The sequence below is a fragment of the Oreochromis aureus genome, linkage group 14 (assembly GCF_013358895.1).
Source record: "Oreochromis aureus strain Israel breed Guangdong linkage group 14, ZZ_aureus, whole genome shotgun sequence".
NCBI lineage: Eukaryota > Metazoa > Chordata > Actinopteri > Cichliformes > Cichlidae > Oreochromis > Oreochromis aureus.
The window spans coordinates 23,790,965-23,813,691 of NC_052955.1; the positions used below are offsets into that span (position 1 = coordinate 23,790,965).

General features: G+C 37.2%; 2 protein-coding genes across 10 annotated transcripts in view; both read right to left on the reverse strand.

The window, feature by feature from the left end:
• Window positions 1–22,727, reverse strand: part of LOC116322914 (von Willebrand factor A domain-containing protein 5A-like) — a 50,591-nt gene that overhangs the window by 12,593 nt on the left and 15,271 nt on the right. For 3 of the 7 annotated variants that reach the window (XM_039622783.1, XM_039622779.1, XM_039622777.1), the window contains exons 1-17: window positions 12,216–12,287; window positions 11,336–11,383; window positions 10,092–10,294; window positions 9,248–9,482; window positions 7,660–7,826; window positions 7,462–7,576; window positions 7,192–7,367; window positions 7,013–7,101; window positions 6,770–6,914; window positions 5,816–5,895; window positions 5,611–5,725; window positions 5,319–5,468; window positions 5,130–5,233; window positions 1,318–1,538; window positions 1,069–1,101; window positions 729–749; window positions 366–413 (exon numbers count right to left, since the gene is read on the reverse strand). In XM_039622783.1, the coding sequence (XP_039478717.1) occupies window positions 366–413; window positions 729–749; window positions 1,069–1,101; window positions 1,318–1,538; window positions 5,130–5,233; window positions 5,319–5,468; window positions 5,611–5,725; window positions 5,816–5,895; window positions 6,770–6,914; window positions 7,013–7,101; window positions 7,192–7,367; window positions 7,462–7,576; window positions 7,660–7,826; window positions 9,248–9,482; window positions 10,092–10,294; window positions 11,336–11,383; window positions 12,216–12,270 (2,005 nt within the window). In that variant the 5' untranslated portion in view covers window positions 12,271–12,287. The other 4 variants (XM_039622782.1, XM_039622781.1, XM_039622780.1 and 1 more) reach the window with 3 other exon arrangements.
• LOC116322916 (von Willebrand factor A domain-containing protein 5A-like) lies at window positions 13,141–22,501 on the reverse strand. 3 transcript variants are annotated; one of them, XM_039622789.1, is made up of 7 exons: window positions 22,129–22,501; window positions 19,435–19,464; window positions 19,039–19,080; window positions 17,905–18,036; window positions 17,353–17,603; window positions 14,962–15,085; window positions 13,141–14,875 (listed from the first exon to the last, which is right to left on the reverse strand). In XM_039622789.1, exons 1-7 carry the CDS (start codon window positions 22,190–22,192, stop codon window positions 14,796–14,798), a joined length of 723 nt encoding a protein of 240 aa, XP_039478723.1. In that variant the 5' UTR covers window positions 22,193–22,501; the 3' UTR covers window positions 13,141–14,795. The 3 variants fall into 3 exon arrangements, with proteins under 3 accessions (XP_039478723.1, XP_039478722.1, XP_039478724.1); XM_039622788.1 differs by having other exon boundaries at window positions 19,435–19,485; XM_039622790.1 differs by lacking the exon at window positions 17,905–18,036.

The following is a 22,727-nucleotide window of genomic DNA, read 5'->3' on the forward strand; positions in this document are numbered from 1 at the left end:
GTTCAGTACATGTGGGGTTTTGGGGGGGATTTTTTTTAACTGGTTATTTATTTCATTATATGTCCTCCACCCTCTGGAAACATGTTACTAAAGAGCCTACAGAAGCAGTATAAAAATGATATCTAAAATAATATAAATTTGATGTTGAAAGAACATCCACAACAACCACATGTGGACTGCTCGTACACGTATTTGTACTATTTTCCCCAGTTTTAAAATTTTTTTTTATTTATTTATTTACAAGTATCCTCTCTATCACAAAAAGTATGTGAAGTAAAATATTACATGCCAAGCAGCGAGTCCTTACATTTAAGGATTAAATAAATGACAGTCGGTCAGAGAAAAAAGTCTCTTTGTATCAGTACCTGGTTCCTTTTGTAGATTTAACAGACCAGAGCAGTTCATCCGCGTACCTGTGAACCAAGAATATTTGAGGACTTGTATTAAAAATAAGTATATCCTTTTATCCATTCATCCATCTTCTTCTGCTTATCTGGGGCCGGGTCCTGAGGGCAGCAGCCTCAGCAGAGAAGCCCAGAAATTCCCGTTGAATTCCCAGTCAACGCGTTAGCGCCATGCAGCCCCACCGCGCTAACGGAGATTTGCCACCTTAATGAGGTTATGGCGTTAATGTCATTTTAACGAGATTAACTCTGGCAGCACTATTTGAAACATTTGAATAGAAAAGGCTAAATATTTCTGGAGCTTTCAGTCAGCTTTTTACTTACTCCAGCTCCTTGCAGGTCTTGCTGCAGAGTAGTTATTGATAACCATAACAGGAAAAAAGGAAAAGGGAAATAGGTTATTATGAGGTTAAGGCATTACAGGAAATATCAAATGCGGTTATTATAGTGATTCACTAAATACTACCAATAGTACTATTTATAAAAAAAACTCCTTTAAACTTCTTTAATCGCTGCTTTAGGAGACAGTCTATGTTTATTACAGTCTGTTTTTTGTTTTTTTTGTTTTTTTTACATTTAATGTTTCAAATAAGTTAAAACAAAAATTAGATGGTTTTGTTTAAATTTATTTTTAGAAATGCATAAATATGAAGCTTTTACTTACATACACGCCATGGACGATCTCTCTCCATTTCAACTACATGAAGTCCAGATGAAAAACATGAAGTCAGCAATTTTACAAAAAGCAGTTAAAAAGAACAAATAAACACTTTTTCGCAATATTTTTGAAAAAAATATATAAATACTTTAAATATCATTTAAAACTTCTAATTTGTTTGTTAAGTCTGGTTGTTATGTCATTTCACAAACTGTCTGCTATATCTGCCAGTAAAGTTTCTGCTGGTAAACTCACAGGGTTTTGGAATATTTCTGAGCAGAAAACGTCCTTGAATTGTGTCTCCGTTGTCTTTGTTGACAGGAATGAAGGCAGTGAAAGAGCTGCTCACTCCTGACTGGACACTGAGCTGCACCAGCTTCTCCTTCACTCCTCCATCTTCATGTTCTTTGTGCTCTCTGTCCTCTACCTCCAGGGAGCGAATCAGACTCCGAGCCCCCAACCTGTGGACTGTTAGTCTGCAGACAAGAAGGAAAACAACTGCAGTTGTAATGTTTATCATTTTACCACATTCATTCATTAGTGTCTGTTTTATACCATTGTATCCTCTTTAGTTTCATACACAGAGTCTAATCCACCATCACATTAATAAAATGTTTGGAGGTAAATGCTCCCTACAAGCAGAGATGGGCAGTAACGCGTTACTTGTAACGCGTTACTGTAATCCGATTACTTTTTTCAAGTAACGAGTAATGTAAGGGATTACCATTGCAAAAACAGCAATTAGATTACCGTTACTTTCCCGTAGGAACGCTGCGTTACTGCGTTACTAAAACCGTGAGTTTTTTGCGAGAATGTCTCATGACAGTGACGTAAGCGAGTGCGACGTTGGTGACAACAGCTGTCTGCAGATCAACAATGGATAATATATCGAGTGCGGGAGAGAGTATGAGCGTGCAGCGTTTAAAGCGTGGAAGTACTGACCTTATTTTGAGTTTGATTCCATAAAAAGTGACAAAAACATCAGTGTCCGTTGTGCGTGGGAAGAAAACTTCTTTTTACAGCGAAAAAACCCCCCTAAACTTCCAAGCAACCGCCGAGTGCGCTACGACTGTAATGGGAAATTCATAGAGAAACTCGCGGAGTCTTCCACTGACCGCTGCGGCACACCTGCACCAGGGTAAACCTCCGCCTACCCCAGTCCTGCTTTACAGGTGAAAATAGAGCAACTAGCCTTTGACTATTTATTTTCTGCTGTGTTTCACTTGTATCTATTTGAAAGACTGAGTGTAAACACAAAAAAATATTTTATTTTATGTGCTGGAATGTGCAGAAAATAGGTTTAAATGTTAAACAAATTTCTTCCAGTCAGAGAATGTTGCATATAATTTAATTTTTGCTTGATGCATAAAGTTAAAAGATTAAAACTAATAAAACAAGTTTTAAAAAGAGACTTTTCCATTTGATTACATTTTGTATGATGGATTATGCAGAAAAAGTAGAATTGGACTGAAAGATCTATCACTTTATTACCTATTCAGGTTGTAAATTGTGTTTTTAAAAAGTAACTAAGTAACTAAGTAATTAATTACTTTTGAAAATAAGTAATCAGTAAAGTAACGGGATTACTTTTTGGGGGAAGTAATCAGTAATTAGTTACTGATTACTTTTTTCAAGTAACTTGACTAACACTGCCTACAAGGGGTCTAAATCCAACAGACAAGTGAACACCTGCTGTAAATTCTTTTCAAACTTGCCATTTACGTGAAAAGGGAAAGACTATATCTGAGTCGAGGAGGGGGCCTGAGGGTACATCTTTCGCCATCTTGCAATGCTGTGATTGCAGCCATTCCCCAAATCTCTGTGAGTGGTACTCATGGCGACTGATCAGCGGTCTTTGATCAATAAGCTTTGATCAGTGGTTGTTGATCAATGGTCATGAGAATTTGCATATTAATGATCAAGGAACTGACCTCCCAGCCCATTGTTCCTTCACTGGTGCTAGTTTCAGTCATTATGCAAATGTACTGTCAATAAGATTGGGGAAACCTGCAGTCAGCTGAGACTGAAGAAGTCCCTTTGATGAGTGACAAAACAGAGTTTGTCCATAATGACCACCATATTTCAACATGAGAATGGCGATAAGTGCATGTGTCACCAGGACATCCTAGGTTTTCAGTTGATGATCAATTTTGTAATCTCATCATTGGATCTGCAGCCATATATTCTGGACACTTGCATAAAGAGATTATCTGAACTGATAGCTCACTATCCAACTCACCAATAGAAAATAAATGGAAGAATAGATGGAACAGAAATAGAAATTCCTATTCCTTTCAAAATAATAGTCCAACCCAATCTATATATGGATACAGACATACAGTACAATATATGCATGTGTTTATGAACTTTAATTATCCAACTTCAGTTCTTAAAGTTTTAAACAAATTTTTTTTAAATAAAATTAATATGAGCTATATTCCTACCTGATGATTTCCTCTTTAGGCACTCATAATCAAACACAACAATACAAATGGTTTAAGAGAGTTACATTCCTCTTCCAATTACAGTTTTTGGCCAGCTGTGCCATTTCAATATTCAATATGAAATACATTCTAAATTCAACACCACAAAATGCTTAAAGAAAGAAGTAGTAAATATTCTACTAAAACAGGGTCCTAAAAAGAATCTGCTTTGACGACAGTTTTTTTCTACTTTCAAGCAGAGTGTCATCTATAGCAAACCACCCTCGTTTACCCACACCTATATATTTGCACAGAGAGATTGAGGTTCCCTGTTACATTTACTGAGATCAGCAGCAGACATTCTGTGTTTACGACTCAATAAAATGACTTGGTTCTTTAATGCGTTTTACAGCATTGCAGACCTAAGTTTCTAACTGTCAATGTTACAGTGAATGATGGTCAGATTAGGGTTGATCTTTAAACACAGGAGTGTAGCTGCTCCTCTCTATCAACCTATTACAACTGATGCCGCAGCACTTTCAAAACCAACAAACCACAGACATAACATTTCTTCAGAGATGGCCTTCATAGCTGCAGGATATCACAGACAGCACCCCCATGCATAACTGCAAGTCAACAGTTTGAAATAATAAGCTGCAGAGTTTACCTTTGCAGAGAATTCTGACTGTCAATGATTAGGGTTGATCTTTAAACACAGGAGTGTAACTGCTGTGTTTTCCTCAAAGTCACCGGGTGACATACATTTTTCTTACTCATCAGCAGAGATAAATATAATTTTTACAGCATTAAGACGTAAAATACTTTACAATGAGAAATATACTGTAGGATAAATGGAAGATTCTGTCAGTTCCTTCAGAAATGCCTCTTATAGCTGCAGGATGTCAAAGATAGCAGACTGCAAACTATTTTTTTTCTTTTTCTTTTAATTTTTTAATTAAAATAATTTAATTATTCCTGTGTTTTGTGAATCATGAAGTTTGAGCTAAGGGAAACATGAACCAGTTGGTTGATGGTGGCTAAAGCTGGAACATTAAATCAGTAAATACTGTCATCATAATGTAAAATGTAAAAACCGTAAACACGAGGCAAAGAGTAAAAGAAGTACTTGGTTAAGCCAGCTTTTAAAAGACGTCAGTGATATGTGCACTTTGTGCATCTTAAATAAAGTTACCTAAACTGCAGTCACTCAGTCAGCAAACCACAAACAGTTAAAACACCTATGACTTCACTCAGGAGCCTGACCACATGTGTGTGAATGTTTTAGTCTGTTTATTGTGGTTGGTTTATTGTGAGAAATGAGTCACTTGTTTAGTGTGAAAGAAATATCTGCAGAAAAATAAAGTGCATGATGTCAGTTTTGTTTCATCATAAAGTGTTAGATGAGATCAGGCTGCAAGTACAGGTGTTGCTGAAAGGAAAGAGAACCAAGATGAGCTGGACGAATCAAACAATGACTGCACCTGTGCTGGAAGTGAGATTCTGCTGTCTTTTGTTTATATCATATTTATAATCAGTACTAGCACACATTGGTATTTTGTAATTGGCAAACTAAATTTTACTAAATAGTGTAGCCTTTCTCACAGTGCTGTCATTAAGGGTGCTGTTGTTATTAAACTGTTTTACCCAGTGTCCTCTGCAGGTCTGAGACTGAAGTGCAGCTGGTTTTCACAGGGATGACCTGCCAGGCTGTACTTCAGCGTCACACAGCCCTCTGCTGCCTCTGAACTCTGACACAGAATCACAGGGTTAGAAGTCACATTGATTACTATCATCAAATACCTAAACAACAACATGAGAAGGTGCTGCTCTTACCTGTCCAGTGAGCTGGGCATAAATCAGTAATCTCTGACCCTTGAGAAGTATTGTGATTGGTGGAGAGAGGACAGTGACAGACACTTCCTTTGGTAAATCCCATATGACTGTGACAATATGGTGCAGAGCAAATCGCAGCGACTGCATCACCTGAAAAATAATGAAAATCTCTCCAAATATGCACAACCAGCTGGAACGCACATTTTACTCACTGCAGGTCTGATCTCAAATATGTATCTGCTGCTGCTGCTGCAATGCTTAACTTGACTTCTAATTGTGTTTAATGTCTTACTTTTGCTTGCATCCTGTCAGTCCCTGTGATGAACTGAGCGTGACCTCCTCCTTCTTTGGCCATCCCATTGATGAGAGCAGAGCTGGCCCCTTCCCCAATCCCAAAAGAGAAACACCTGCAATACAGCAGTTTTCTTTGAGTAAATAGAGGACATTTTGGACATTCTGGGAATTGTGTAGATATAGTTGTGTTTTTGTGGTTTCACCTGTGAGAATCTGAGTTCTTCTTCACCAGATCTATCACTTCTTTGGTGTCCCACACCTCTCCATCAGTAAAGACAAACAGCTAGACAGGAGAGTTGGCAGATAACATTACATCTAGAAACACACAGCTTGTTCTGAGAGCTGTGGTTTCAGAAGCACAAATGTTTGTATTGTAAAGTGCAAAGAACAATGCACAGTTAGTATCTCCAACAAAAACAAAATAACAAAATACAGGGAGTTGCCAGTCCTCTTAGCCTCCTAGTAGATGCGCCTATACTACATGATAGGTGAAATAGGCCACAAAGATGTGCAAATCTTAAGTATTTTTCTGAAAACCTGACCTCTGACCTCCATCTTGAAGTTGAGGTCACTGAGATTCAAACGTGTCTGATATGTTTAGTAGATGCAACTATGGTACAAATTGCAAAATCCACCATCAACTCGTTCTTGGTACATTTGTGTTTGATGTAAGTTTTACTCATGTTGTAGAAATTAAGTCTGTTTATACAGTCCTGTTATGGAGATGTAAAGAAAGACATGTATGCAATGACATAAGTAATTACATTCCAAGGCAAATGGTTGTTTTAACTTCCTAGGACTTGGCATCCACATATGTGGACATGACATTTTGGGTTGTCTAGACCACAATACACAATTTTGCTCTACAAGGGCCTGATACCAGTTACGAGGACATTATACTGCCCTAACTGCTAAAACGAATGTCCTCGTATGTGACTATCAGGCCCTTGTAGAGCAAAATCAGGTAAAAAGATAATTCTTTGTTTTTACATTCATCAGTTTTTACATCCAATCAGCCCAAATAGCAAAGAGAAATTAAAAATGCATGCCATGAAAGAGCTCGGGTCTTAGGAGGTTAAGGTAAGAGTTAGGCAAGCAGTAAGGTTATGATTACAAGAAGTCCCCAGAAAATTAATTAGAACCACTGTGCATGTTACCTGTCTAGGGTGACTGGGAATGCAAGGCTGGTTGTAAATATGTTTGAGGGGCTCCAGCATCCCCGATCCTCCCAAATCAGCCTCCATTTGATCAACATTCTTCAGCGCCTCCTCCATGGTCTCTTGGCTATACTCCACACTCTTACTGCCATCACATAAATATCAGTACACAATTACATGCACTTCATACCAAAAACAGAAAGTCTTTTGTTGGGCTGACTGATACGAGGGAGACAGACTCACGGGAAGATGTGTTCATAACTGGACCCAAAACTGTAGATGTTGAAATAACAGCCCATTGGTAAGTTCTTCAACAGGAGCAGCACAGCATCCTTAAGAGAAGCGGGAAAAGATGGTAACAGTCACTGGCTGGTAGGGACACTACTAAAGATGTTATGACTGTAATAACTTATTAAGGATACCCTGGCAGAGCTCATACGAGCTTCCTCCTGCTCACTCTTACTGATAGCACAGTCCATACTTCCAGATCGATCCATTAAGAACACAAACTCTCCACAAGAAGTCCCTGAAGACATCACAGTCTCTGGGAACTCAGGGTATAGACTCACCATCACCACTGGATCACCCATCAGAGTGCCTGAAAAATAAAAGGGACAGAAAAATGACAGAAAAGAGTTTTTACTGTTTATTCTAACAAATTGCAGCAAACAACTTCACTCGTTTTCACTCACCCGGCTCAGCAGAGGCCTGTCCTGCCTCCACCACAGCAGTGGGCTGGTGGGCATCTTTGTAATAAATCAGCAGTTCAACATCTCTGTCAAACTTGTGTCCTGCAGCCAGCTTGACCTGCACACCAAAAACACATTCATGTTTAATTCTCAGTAATAAGTAACAAACACACACAACAGACGCATCAGCACTCTACCTACCGTGGCCTGGGTTTGATCAGTGTTGAGGTACTGGAGAGGGTCCAGGGAACAGTTGGACTCTACTTTAGAGATTGGACGAGGAGAGGACACTCGGGCAGAGAAAGACAGAGTGTAGGGCACCCAAGAGGCTGGAACATAAACCACCTCTAAAGATTTAGATTTCCTACCTGTAAACAAATGTGACCGATTAGAAGTAACCATTTTTTCTCTTCTTTTTTTTTTCACAGCTGTAACTTCAAATGACACCAAAAGAGAGCAGAAAGGGAACTGCAGGTATGATGAGGGTCAGTCAAATGTTTTCTTTCAATACTCTTAAAGGACAGCACGAATACAGAATGGCATGTCCATCCTCCAATCACTTTATAAATTCCATATTTCAAATGAAAGATTGGCAGTCATGTGATTCCAAAGAGAGTTAATTCAGGCTAACACTAAGATATATTCTCAGTTATAAGCAGAATAGGTATAACAGAATAGAAAAGTGATCCAGGTCGAGAAAATGAAAAATATGCTCATCTGTAACCATAATTTATGTAGAAACTCCTTCATTGAGGTATTCATGTTTAAACTTTTCCCCTGATTTCAAAAGGCAAAAAGAACCATGTGCCTGGAAGTGGGTTGACAGAGCATTTCATACATTTAAACAATTTACAATAATTTTATAAGATTCATTATATATATTCCAACTTTATATCATAAAAATTTCAGCTAAATCTGTTTAGACAGAATTTTTTTTTCTTTTTTTTCTTTTAGCTAGTACATGTTTGTATTTGTCCAAGAGTATAGATCCTGATTTGTTTTGATAGTAACAAAGATCAGTACACACATAAGGCTTTTATTTTTAAACATCTTTTAGATATTCACGTTTATACATCTTGATGCATTCTCAGTCATCCAGGTAAGTAAATCTCAGAAGGTTGATTCTGTTCATCTGGTCGTAGCATTTTCAGTGAGAGAAACGTTTCATCACTCATCAAAGCGACTTCTTCAGACTTCAGCTGTTGATCAATGGTCATGAGAATTTGCATAATCATGATGAAGAAACTGACCTCCCAGCCCATTGTTCCTTCACTGGTGCTAGTTTCAGTCATTATGCAAATGTACTGTCAATAAGATTGGGGAAACCTGCAGTCAGGTGAGACTGAAGAAGTCACTTTGATGAGTGATAAAACATTTCTCTCACTGAAAATGCTACGACCAGATGAACAGAATCAGCCTTTGGAGATTCATGTTCAAACATTGCTGCAGTTTCAATTTATAATAAAAATGCCATTAAAGTAGGTGCAAGGGTCATTTTTCAAAAATATGTATGTTGAAAAGTATTTTAGATATAAAACAAAATTTTGACTGCAATAATTATAGATGCTCAAATTTTGTATCATAAAATTTTTATTCAAATCAGTGGCAATCAAGCAGAAAATATTCTACAAATTGCCCAATTTGAGATGGAATGACTTACAGTAGTTATTTTTTGGTTAACATGTAAATAATTCCATGTAATATCTTACTCATTTCCACATATGTAGTTATGAAACCTTTTACATGTTTGAATTTGAGGGTTTCTGCTAGTGTCAAGTGTTTTTCATACCCCGATATTTGTATTGAGGATTGAATCGAGGGTTGAGCACAGCAGGCAGACAGAACCTCAGACCATCATCAGCCTGCACAGACAGCTCAGTCACGTACTCCAACCTGATGGAGGCGCTCTCTCTTGGAGGCAGACTGCCCACACTCAGAGAGAATATATCTGGACTCTGATCACTCTCCTCCAATAGGAAGGCCTGCTGACCGGAGTTCAGAGCATCATCATACTCCTCATGAGCCTGGAGGACAGGTGACACATGTCAAAGACATTCACTGTGTTTATTGTTATTTTGAATCTTTTTTTTTTCTCCGCTTGTGCCGTTTGGTTCTTTTGCCATCAGAATTATTGTCTAAAGGCAAAGAAAGATGCCCTGTTGAGAAAGAAAAAAGAGAAAACGAGCAAAAAAATTGAGCAATATAGTGAACAACATCATCGCGGTGATCTATGTGAATATAACAGTAAATACTAAATATTGAATATTATTGTGCAGCACGTAGGATCGACAGCGCACAGTGTGCTTTGAGGTAGGAGCCAAAAAGGGTGTAGTTTGTGTCTGTGAGCACCCGTGTGTACACCTGTGAGCATGAGCACGCTTGTATTTAAAAGGTTCCTTCATGTAATGATCTGCTAGAGGGTGTGGTGGGCCATAGCCCTGTCCACCAGGGCATGAAGCAGGTATGGAGGAGATCCAGGCTCCAGACATTCAGAGGCCCTCAGAGCACAAGAGACCAAGGAAGACCAACGGAGGGGCAACCGTGCCACTCTCCCGGAAAGAGCTGAGGAGAGCCCCAGATGATGTTATTTTGAATCTTACTTATAATCAGGTTATATTTACTGTCCAGCTCACCTTCTGTTTCTCCTTCACCTCAGCTACAATCTGTGTCTGTCCGATCTTAGCACTGAAATGACAGACAGCAGCATCTCCAGGCAGAGGGAAGACAAAAACAGCCTCTAATGGTTTGTCCTTCTTGTTCTCGTAGTTCAGAGTGGAGACCACTGTAGCCACATGGTCCCTCACCTCCAGCTCCACCTCAATGCTCTTCAGAGGAACTGACAGAAATACAGAATAAACCATGAATACATAAACTAAACATGTTTTACAAAGAGTTGACTCGTGGATTATTTCTTCTTTTTACAAGGAAATTCTACCTGTTTACCAAGCTGATACTTAAAAAAAGGTTTTGGCTGACAGTGACAAAGGTCAAAGTGTCAAAACTACTGTTTTAAAATGTTTTAAAATATACTCTTATGATTGTAGTGGTAAAGTGCCCTTTTCATTTGAAAGTTTGTTGAGTTTGTTCTTAATGTTCATGATATTATTCTCTACAATATGCTTTTAAATGGTGTTTTATGTCTGGCAGAAATGCAATGACATGCTGCATGCCAAACATTTTGCACCGTACCCTACTGTGCATGCGATGCAGGCTCACAATGGATTCAAACTCACACCAACAATCAACATTAAAAATCATTCAACTGTTTTGGCTAATTTTTTGAGTAGCATGCTTTCAATGTTTTATTAGAAATACTTGTGTTGTTAGGTCCTGCCTGATCTTTCGATCCCCTTTGAAGAAAAAGACATCAATAAACTCAATCCAAGATTATTTACAATACAGAACATGAGGACTAGTATAATGTTGTTAAGACTGCTTTCATCCTTCATGGACTTTTGAGTTGAATCATAACTTTTCATTGACTGTGTTAACTATATAAGACACTTTCTTTAATGTTTATTCTGGAAGTTACATTTAATTTAAACAGACTTTCATTTGACTATTCAACAGTAATATTATTTAAACTGAATTAACATGAAAGACTAGATTTTTGTAGTTCTAAGTTTTTATACTTTAATTTTATTTTAGTTTTTAAAGAACTACACAAGAACAAACATGAAATGTATGACATTGCGGACTGTATTTCTGCTATTTGTCCCTGTTTTCAAATACTGTTTTTAATTAGATATTATCTCTATCACAAACGATGTGTGAAGCAAGATATTATGTGCCATTATAATCAGTAACCAGTTACATTAAAATATTGCAAAATCCAAAAGTGGTCAGAGAGAAAACAGAAGTCTCTGTGTATCAGTACCTCGTTCCTTTTGGAGAGTTAGCAGACCGGAGAAGTTCATCCTTGTACCTGTGAACCAAGAACATTATTTTAATGGTAATAGGAACATCTTGGTAGTTAGTTAAATTTTAATTGCATTATTAATTTGATTACTTATGCACAGTTTTCCAGTCATACAGTTTTATTTATAGTGAGGTGTTTTCATTTTGTTTTCTTGTTTCTTTTCCTAAAGGAATGATTTGAAAACCACTTGTCAGCATTGTCAGCTAACAGTGAATATAGTAGATATTTAGTTAGGCTTAAAATGTCCGTGTTTGAAAGCAGACAGGCAGCACAAATAGTGCTTTAAACTGGTCCAATTTATGTTGTGAAATTGTTACATGGTGGACGAATGTGTTTTTCTTAGTGTATGTGTGTGGTGTGTGAGGTGGGCGGAATCGTCACCGCATACCACTGTTCTGATGACAGGTAACAGCTAGCCTGAAGCACCTTCCGGTTTAGTTCTTCCTGTTGTTTGCATCAGGAACCCCCCCCCACACACACACACACACAGACAGATGTCTCTCTGTAAATGCGGTTGTCTGTTGCAGCGCAACCGCATTTCTTTATATCACGATAAAAACATATAAACAAAATTAATAAAGAACTTCAATGTGACAGCATTCAGACTGCTATCCTTAGTTTTAAGGTTTTCGTGTCAGTGTGCAGTAATGTGTTGCTGAGCAGTGAGTGATCAGGCTGCTTAAATAAATGCACGGTAGGAGCTTACCTCTAAAGCCCGACATGTGTGTCAGATGTCAGATGTTTTACTGCAGTCCCCGTTTGTAAATATTAAAGGCCAAAGTGTTCACACAGCACAGACTCAACTGATATGTCACCTCTGTCTGATATTCTCACTTACTTGTTGTGATGTGGGTGGAGCTTTTTTTCTCAGCCTTAGCTCTGAGAACAGTCATCAGGACTTGAACCTCGCGTTTAAAAGTCTTGTGGTGGTACAGAAGACTGTAGGGTGGCTACAGGGGCGTATGGGAAAATGTTCTTAGTGTGCCACTGAACTTAGATGGGGTAGCAAAATCATAGCCATTTCTTTACACATATGGAGGCGTTACGGTTGATGTATCTTTGGTTAAAATACAACAGCAACAACAGCAGGCATATATCCAAATAATTAAACATTTCAGGTACATAAAAATGTGAATTTTGATTTTATGTACTGTATAGCCTATATAATAATGAGCATGTGCCTCAATAAGTATAAAAACGTGAAAACACAAAATGTCAGAAATCTCCACTGTCATGAAGAAATGGATGTTTTTCACCAGAAATGTAAACTTCATCTTTCATGATTTATTATGTTAAATTAACCACCTGTGTTAAAATCTGAAAAGCCCGTTTTATTGATTCAAAATATGTGCTGGCACAATTATAGGTTAGATTATATTATAACTAAGAAATAAAGTAATTTTGACACTTATTTTTATAAAGAACATTGTCATATGGAAAACTAGGGTTGCACTAGGGCTAGCAAGATTTACCACCACAATATCCGCCGCTCCCCGACTACACTTTATGGATCCACCTGTCTATATGGAGTCTCACATACAATTTCACATTTTTTGTCTATAAGCTGCGATAAACCCAGAGCAATAAACCATATAAATCTTTATTATGTAAGTGCCCTGAAATGCAGCCATTTTTTTCTTTCCTTAAAATCACTTTGATATTTCTTTATGTGTTAAACAAGTAACAAAGTATAAATTTCATCACCAGAAAGTGGGAGAGAAAAAAAGGGACAGTCTTTCTGAAAGAGCTGCTACAGTCTTTACTTTCTCAATGTTATGATAACAATTCTGATTTATCTGTTTATTTGTTTACAATGGTAAACACAATTGTCAAATACCAATTTACAATACAAATATATAACAATTCTAATTATATAATTAAAACAAATTATAACACACACATAATATTGTTGTCCGGTTGTTCCATACATGTATATACATCATGTGTTTGTGTTCAAATTTTGCTATATTATCATTATTATTATTATTTTCACAATATCTCAAATTATCAGTTTATGTTATTATTTAAGATGAACAAGTCACCTTTCCAGGCATTGATTTCTCCACCTCCTTGCTGGTCTTACTCAGTGCAGTAGCCAGAGGCGCATCAAGCAAAAAGCAGCCAGACGCCTGCTGGAGGGAGATTAATGTCAGCAAAGGGCCTGTGGGTGGCTTCTTAGGTACAGCAGGTAGAAAACAAATTAATTAAATATTTGGTGTATTTAAATATTTATAATATTTAATACCTACCAGATAAACCAGTGCATAAAACCACTGCACAAGAAATAACTGACACACACACGCACAGCTTTCCCGTTTAATTTTTCTGCCTTCAGTGGCCCTAGCATATATCTAAAAGTTTAATGTTATTAAAAAATAAAGCGAAAATGCATTCAGATCACAATTCTGATTGCAAAGCTGCCAGACAGGATTTAAAAAATAAATAATGAAATAAAACAAAAGTCACAAATCAAGGTTTTACTTGCTGATTATTGATTTTTATTATTGTAAAAACAGAACTGCCATAATCCACCTGCATACAGTTTCTCTTGTTTAACTGCTCAATGTATTCATAGAATTACAGTACTTGTCAGTACGTGGAGATTTTGCACCGATAACTAATAACTGACTAACTAAATAAAAAAAATGCTGCAACTTGGACAGTAGTGGGAGATGTGTTTGTTGTTTGTTTTGGAGTGTCCCTTTCACTGCACAACATTTTTGAACCAAAGTATTAAAATGAATCACAAAGGTGATATACTAAAATCAGTGGCAAACAACAATCGTCCATCAAGTAAGCAGGCATGACTGTGATCATTGCCACTGGACAACACTGAATCAAAGGCAGTATATTCTAAGTAGATTTGAAGGTGAAGCCACTTCAAAGCCCTTTTTCCAGTAGCATCTACTCAGGTTCGCCATGACTCGATGCAGCATGACTCAGCTCAACTTCTTTTTCATTAAATCGAATAAGACCCAATGTGCATGGGGTTATTATAGCAATTCCGCCAAATGTTCTGTAATATCATTTTTGTGTGACACGAACGCCACAACAAAGGTAGTGGTATACCTGTTGCTCAGTCTGTGGCTTTTTGGCAGAGTCAGTGATCACGGTGTTGTCTTTAGTGTAGACATTTCCCTTGTTGCTAGGTTTCAAAAATGACGGTTTAGTTAGTTAGTCGTTAAGTAGACGCTCTCATGATTCATCAAGTGACACCACTGACCAATCAATTTGTGGCACGCAGTCTGTTGATGTCACATTCTACTTGCATGGATCGCTTGGAACTCCGGCTGAGGAGGTACTAAAAAACTATCCACTACCAGATACTATCACCTAATGGAAAAGGCTAAAAACAGAGTTGAGCCGTGCCGACCCAACCCAAGTAGGTACTACTGGAAAAGGGTTTATAAGAAATCCCTCAGAGTCCCAGAGCTTCTTTCGTCACGCTGCAACCCAACAGTAAATTCGCAGCTTCCACACACTCTGTCACCCATGGTGCTGAAAACACAAAACAAAGAAAGACAGCTGAGTGTAGCATCAACCAGTGTTAAAAAGCACTTTAGCACTTTCATACTTTTTACTACCATTCTGAGCACGGAGCCATGAGGCAGCCTTCATAGCCAGAAGATCCCACTCATTCTTTGAATCCATCTTTAAACCATGAAGCCAGATCAGAGCCAGAATGGTAGCCCAAATTTCCTTGTTGGCCTAATTCACCAAATCAAACAAAATCAAATGATATAGACAGAACACAATCCTTCACATGGAAAATGCTACCCAATGATTATGATCTTGTTTTCTACCACTTTGAAAACATAAATAATCTGAAAGAAGGCACTGAAATACTTTCATAAGAGTTTTTTGACTGATAATAAATATTTTTTGCTCCATTTGCTGACTTCAATGTAATTTGTTTATGTTATAGTTGCATCCATCTTTATGTTATGCTCATCTGAAGTAGGCCATAGTGGCACCAGACTAATCCATATATTTTCCATATTCCTTCTGGGCGATCCAAGTGCATTCCAGGACCAGACAAGGAATATAATTTCTCCAGCAGATTCCCGGGGTCTCTTCCCTTTTGGTCATGCTCTAAATATTCACAAAGGAAGGCACCCAGGAAGCATCCTAACAGATGGCTAAATTACCTCGACCTGCTTTGTCTGAGATGGAGGAGCAGCGGTTCTACTTCAAGATTTTTCTACATGTCAGAGCTTCTCACCCTATCTATAAGACTGAGCCCTACGGAGCAAACTTAATTCAGCCGCTTGCAGTCATGACCATATTCTATGGTCATTACACATATTTCATGATCATAGGTGAGGGCTGGAATGTAAATGGACTGGATAATTGAAAGATTCATGTTTTGGCTCACATTTCTCTAAACCACAAGAATCCAGGAAACATTCCACCATTTTCCAACAAAGAATCATGGCTTCAGACTTGGAGGTGCTGACTCTCATACCAACCATTTCAAACTGTGACAAATTGCTCCAGTGGATACTGTCACAAGCTGGCCCATGGCAAATGACAGAGGGAAGACAAGACAGATTGTGTTGCTAATCATTACTTTATTCAAAAAAAGGAAATAACAAGCATGGGATATGAGAAGTCATAAGTATCAGTGGTTGAATGGAATAGATTTGTGCTAATGTAACACAGAAGGTCATGCTCCAGTGAAGCATACAGAACCACATATATCACTTAATCGCAACAGATTATGTTGGTTGATATATATATATATATATATATATATATATATATATATATATATATATATATATATATATATATATATATATATGTCATTTGCAAAAAAAACAGATGTTATTCTGAGATTCCCAAAGCAGATGTCCTTCTTGAAATTTAAGAATAGGATCGAAAACAACAGGCAACCCTCCTGCTCCTCCTCCTGTTCGATGATTGGCCGGAACATCTTTTCAAAATACCCTGAATTAAGCTTTCCCTGTGAGGCTAAGCAGCGTAATACACCAATAATTTATTATAATAATAATAATAAAATGAGAACCACCACCCTGGACTGCCACTCCACAGGCACTGTCCCAGATGAAACATTAAAAACGCATACAGGTAACCCTTCCTGCCTGCTTCTCAACAATCCTGGTGACCGTCTGCAAGTGTAACTGGTGAGACTTACCCCAAGTGTTCAGGCTCTCCCTCCTTCATATGGAACGTTTTGCTTGGGTTTTAGAGTTCCTCAACATGCCTTTTCCTCCACGGGACAGCAGTTCTCCTCCCCAACTAAACATGGCTTGGGCCAAACCCAGATTTTCCCTCCTGAGTACCCAGATAGCTTGACAGACCTTCTTTGATGCCTGCCAAAAGTCCTCCTCCATAGCTTCTCTGAACTCATCCCACACCCAGGTTTTTGCTTGAAGTTCTGTTCAACTGTTGAAGCCACAACCCCATTTGGCCCCACAATACCTGCTTCGGGAGTATCCCTGGGCCAACCCAGTCTAGAAAGCCTACTCCTTAACCTTTACAGCCTCTCTCACTACTCTTGCATCCCGTGGGAGGTCCAAAACCTCCCTCTTTACCCATTTAGCAGTCCTCCCTGCCATCTAATCCGACTCACCATTAGGCGGTCAGTTGACAGCATTGCTCTCCACCAAAGTGTGCAAGACATAGTGCCTCTGATCAGATACAAAAACAAAATCAACCACTGACCTTTTGCTCTGGCACAAAGTACACTTACAAACAACCTTACACTTAAACATATTGTTTGGTTGGCCAACCTGTACCTAGTACAGAAGTCCAATAACAAAACATCATTCTGATTTAGAGCAAACAGGCCATTCCCCCCAATCACTCCTCTCACAGTGCCTCCAGGTACAGTCCCTTCCATGACGGCACCCAAAAACTTTGTGTTATATATGAAAATTTTTAATTAGGTTTCATACTGTGAAATCTGACATTAGCACTTTATGTAATGATTTAAATTGGCAGCAACCCACCAATACTGGCTTTGACTTCTCCACCTCCTCGTTGGTCTTTCCCAGTGCAGTAGGCAGAGCTGGATCAAGCAACCACTTGCCAGTTGCCTCCTGGAGGGAGACTAACTGCAGCAAAGGATCTCTGGTTTGCAGCAAAGGATCTCTGGTTTGCAGCAAAGGATCTCTGGTTTGCAGCAAAGGATCTCTGGTTTGCAGCAAAGGATCTCTGGTTTGCAGCAAAGGATCTCTGGTTTGCTGCTCGGGCACAGCAGCTGAAAAACCAAAGATGAAACAAAAGCTGGACCTGATTATAATTATTCTACATGTGACGACATAAAAAGTCTACAATATAAAGCAATCCATAAACCACCATAAACTTTGAAACATTTGTAATATATTTATATGCCTCATTCAAGTTTTTGTTGACTATATTTTCACATTATTATTTTCTTTTTACTAATCCACTAGCACACACTACACATACATGTGATGAGCCAACTACAAATGTCTGACATTCTGCAAATGATGGAAGTTGATAGTTTTTTGGATTTATCTACTTATATCTAGCATTACCTTCAGACACAGATTTTAGAGCACCATCAGCCACCGTCTTACAAGATTTCCAAAAGTCACTTAGTATCTTCTTCATCTGAGTAAATACCCCTGTCTTGCTGTCAGACTTATTTCTAGGTTTGTAGTTACAAGCTGGTGAGAGAGCAGATAAACAACACCTTGGTATAGATCAATTTACTGTTATTAAATGCATACTACATCGAATTTTGGTGTTTTGATACGAACTTCCTTTAATATGATGAACATTTGATTAAGTTTATTCCTCCACAATAAACAGAAATCCACATCCATGACCATGAGCAACAATGCCTGTCTAAAACAAGGCAAATAAAAGCCCTATGATTCCACTTAATGTGGGGGCCTTAACTAAGTAAACTGTCACCCAGTGCAATGGTTTGTAACTTGGTAATGTAGGACAATTTCTTTGGAAAGGTTATTTTTTTTCTTTGTTCCGTTTTTCTTTTCTTTTTTAAAAGATGTGTCACAAAACTAAAAACACTTTGTCACTTCAAGGTTTTAAAACAAATAGTAACTGTTTCTGACATGGGAATTGAGAAATGAAACTACTAAACACACGTTTACTATGGTAATAAAATGATTCACAGTAAGTACTATTTAACATGGGCAAATTGTTATGACTACAAAGGAAAAGGTAAATGTCAACTGTTCCACAAAAATGTGGTAGTTATTTCAGTGTTTACAGCCATGTATTCATAAAGAAACACTGTTTCTATAGCATTTAGCTTTTAAATTTAACTTTAGCATAGGGCATGTCTTCTGATTGAGATAAGCAAGGTAAACATATCATTTTAGAACAACTGAAACTATTTTTTTTAAACAGTCATCATAATGCCACAATCCTTTGTGTCTTCAAGACTTCAACTTAATAACTATAATACTATACTATAATAACATTTACACTGTTTCATGACTCTTTTCAAAGGCAGAAGTTCTTTAGCAGGATTTAAAATATCACAAAAACTTAAAGAATTAACTTTTCACGTTAAAGTTGCAAAAAAGTTAAACAGTAACTGTGCCACAGAAATGTTTTGTTCAATGTTTACAGGCAGTCACTCTAATTATAGAACATAAACACACATCTGTGTTTCTGTTTTATTTAGAATTTTTGCTCACCTTCATAATCCTGATCAAGAGGCAGAGCGCAATTCATGTAATCTGTGGAAAACAAAGAAGGTAAAGAAATTAAGCCAAGCTTCATGCCATGAATCGCAACAATCCATTTAAAACTTATACTTAGAATAAATAAGCTTGTTAAATGTTCAAAATTGTAAAAATAAAATGTGATCATTTTAACACGCTGTAATTTATAACTCCTTACAACAGTGCAACTTTTTCCACAGGATTTAATGTGTCACAAAGGTTTATAGGGGCAACATTTTACATGTAAATTGCAAATGAGTTAAACAGTATTTGTATCACAAAAAATGTTGGTTTGTTCAGTGTTTACCAGCATTTAGAGAAGAAAAACAAACCAAAACAAATCAACAAAAAGGTTAGGTTTTTGCCTACCACCAGATTCCTGATCAGCATCCATGTAACCTATGGCAAGAAAGGAAGGTTCTTTGAGATATATAAAAGAGGGGAGGGGAAGACATAACAAATAATGAATCATGAAAATCAGTTTAAAATGTATTTATAATAAAAATGTTAAAAATGTCAAATGTGGGGCTTTTACACTAGTTCATAACTCATCCCAAGTGTGTATGTTCTTCAGTAATATTTAAAATATCACAAAAATGTAGAGGAACAGTGGGGTTTTTGGGTTGGTTTTTTTTTTTACAATAAAGTCCCAAACAAGTTAAATAGTATTTATTTGTTCATGTGTTTCCAGGCAGTTATTTTTTTCTTTTATAGAAAATCATGTGTTGTTCTTTCTCATACAGCTTTTTATTTTTTTTTTATTTTTAAGTAATAGATCAGGTCAATCAAGGCAAGAAAAAAAAAGAAATTCCAATGACTACAGTCTCATTCAGCAGGATATGGAGCCCTGAGTCCAGAGTCCATCATGACCACTTTGCAAATCCAACTCCTTCATAGTTTATACCGTTACAAAAACAAACAAACATAAAAACAAAAAATCACTATCGGCTGATGGCCAGTCCAGCTGTGCAGTCAGCTGGTGGGCAACAGGCATCTCCGAAAACGTTAGAACACTTTTGCAAATATGTGGTGTCTTTATAAATCGAACGAGAGGGGCTGTTATTGTGTGTGTATATGGATAATAGCAAAGAAGAAGAATTTTGTTCGCTCAAATTTAGCTTTTCTTCGCTCAAAATAAATTTCTCCTCAAAATGCAACACTTGTACTTGCAAATTTTTTTTACGTGTGCTCAGAATAGTGGCACAAAAATAACGCCATAGACCTGTCCTTGGCCTCCAAACCCTCTGTGACAAATTTTTGCGCGTGTCTTCAGAGAACCGTTAAGTTTTGTATACAGTGTTGTAAATACTCTTTTCCACTAAATAAGCACTAAAGCAGAAGGGATGAACTGCCTAATTGTTTTCCTTACCTATTCTCTTGTTCATTAAATTAGGGAGTTAGGGTAGTGGTTGTCTTTTATTTGGCTTTTGTTTCATGCAGGGTTTAGGTAGCACCTTCTTTTGGAATAGCTTGTTTTGTTTATTATTTTAGCATTTGTTCACCCCAGAGTTAGCACTGTTAGTTTTGGAAGCAAAAAAACTCCACTTTGGGGGTTAACCCTAATGTTGTGGTTCTGTTCCCCTAGACTGGGATGTAAGACCAGATACCACAGTATACCATCCAGGAACTGGACTATGGGCAGAAATCTGTGCCATCAGAAACTGAATTTGAATAATTTAAATTTGAATTTGAATTGCTCAGACTGAATCTGAATTGTAACTTGAATAAATGCTTTTGAAAACTGAATTTGAATTAGTCTAAATTGAAATTGAATTTATGGTTTGAAAATGATCATCACTAAATTGAAATTGAATTTTATATTTTGAAAATGAATTCATTTGCTTTGAAACTGCATTTTATCCTTTAAAAATTCAGCTCTCGAATAATTTCAGTTTCACTCTCACCATTCAGTTTCAGTTCTACAATTCAGTTTTTTGGAACTTACATCCGGTTCCGGGTCAAGCGCAGATTAATAGAACTACATTTTGCTAGCGGACTGAAAGTGTTACTGACGGGAATCTACAGCGTCTTGAGCTGAATTAAGACTTCAGAAGTCATTCGTCATGTCGAACGACCAGCGGATAAACTCTCAGGTTGGTAATAAATGTATTACATGTATAAGAACAAGCGTCATGTTAACAAATGATAGCTGTAAGGTAACTTTTATGCTTATTGTAGCTGTTAGCTAAAAACGCTAATTTAGCGTCGTTTGCCCTGAATTCAGCTTTGACAAACAAATATGATCGACTGTGTCTAGTAGAAATCCTAAGTTGTCACCTTGTACCCTGTCAGAGCCCTGTATGCTTGCAGAGACCCCTAGAGTAGGGAAACATGCAAAACGGTGTCCAAACCTTTGTATTTGAGCTTTATTTATGTCTTACACAGCATCCCAACTCTTTAGCGAACTTAATAACTTTAGCTAAAGTGAATAGTTCGTCTAATTCATTAGTGCAGCATTACTGGATCACCTCTGTTTGAAGTGATATAAAATCAAATTTAAATTATTCAAATTCAGTTTCTGATGGCACAGATTTCTGCCCATACTGGACTGTCAGGACTGTTTTAAAGGAAATGGGGGACCAACACAATATTAGGCAGGTAGTAATAATGTTATGAGTTATCTATCAATCTATCTATGACTCCCTTGTAGAAGTAGTCCAAGAACACTTTAGAATGAAACGACTGTAATCTGCAGTAACTAAAGAAGGTTTTTTCAGGCACAAAACAAAGGGAGAAGTGACGACATTACAACTAAATTTTGTACCACCAATGGCAATGATCAGTTTAGCATGTTCTTATAATTAAAAGGTTATTAAAATGTCAAAATAGTGTGATTATTTTTGTCATTTTTTTATACAGTGATTCATATGCCATTACAAGGCAGCAGGTTCTTCAGTAATATTACTGTCATTTAGAGGAACAGCTTTTCACAATAAAGCTGCAAACAAGTTAAATACCGACTGTCCCACAGGAATATTGGTTTGGTCAGTGTTTACAGGCAGTTATTCTATTTATAAAAAAATCTATTTAAGAATGTTGTGCTATAATTAGCCATTTACTTACCTTCACAATTCTGATAAGGATTCAGGGTGCAACCAACGTAATCTGTTGCAATTAAGAAAGGCATTTTCAGATCCAAAAGCAAGAAGTTAAAGACATTACGCTAAGCCTCATATGAATCACAGCAATCAGTTTAAAATGTATTTACAATAATAAGCTTGTTAAAATGTTCAAAATGTCAAAAATGTTTTTCTTTTCACACACTGTGATTTATAACTCATTACAACGGTGCAACTTTCAGTAAGATTTAAAGTATCACAAAAACATATAGGAACAATTCTTTTCATTAATGTTGCAAATGAGTTCAGCAGTAACTGTGACACAGAAATGTTGGTTTGTTCGGTGTTTACCAGCATTTAGAGAAATAAAAAACAAACAAAACTTAGCTTGCCATAAGATTCCTGATCAGCATACATGTAACCCATGGCAAGAAGGGAACCCTCTTGGAGATCTAAAGGAGAGGGGAGGTAAAGAAATTATAAAGAAATTTAAAACTTAATCTTGACAACAGTTTAAAATGGATTTATAAAAATGTTCCAAGTGTTATGAATCACTGTGTTTTATGCACAAAGATTCATAACCAAAGGTACGAGTTCTTCAGT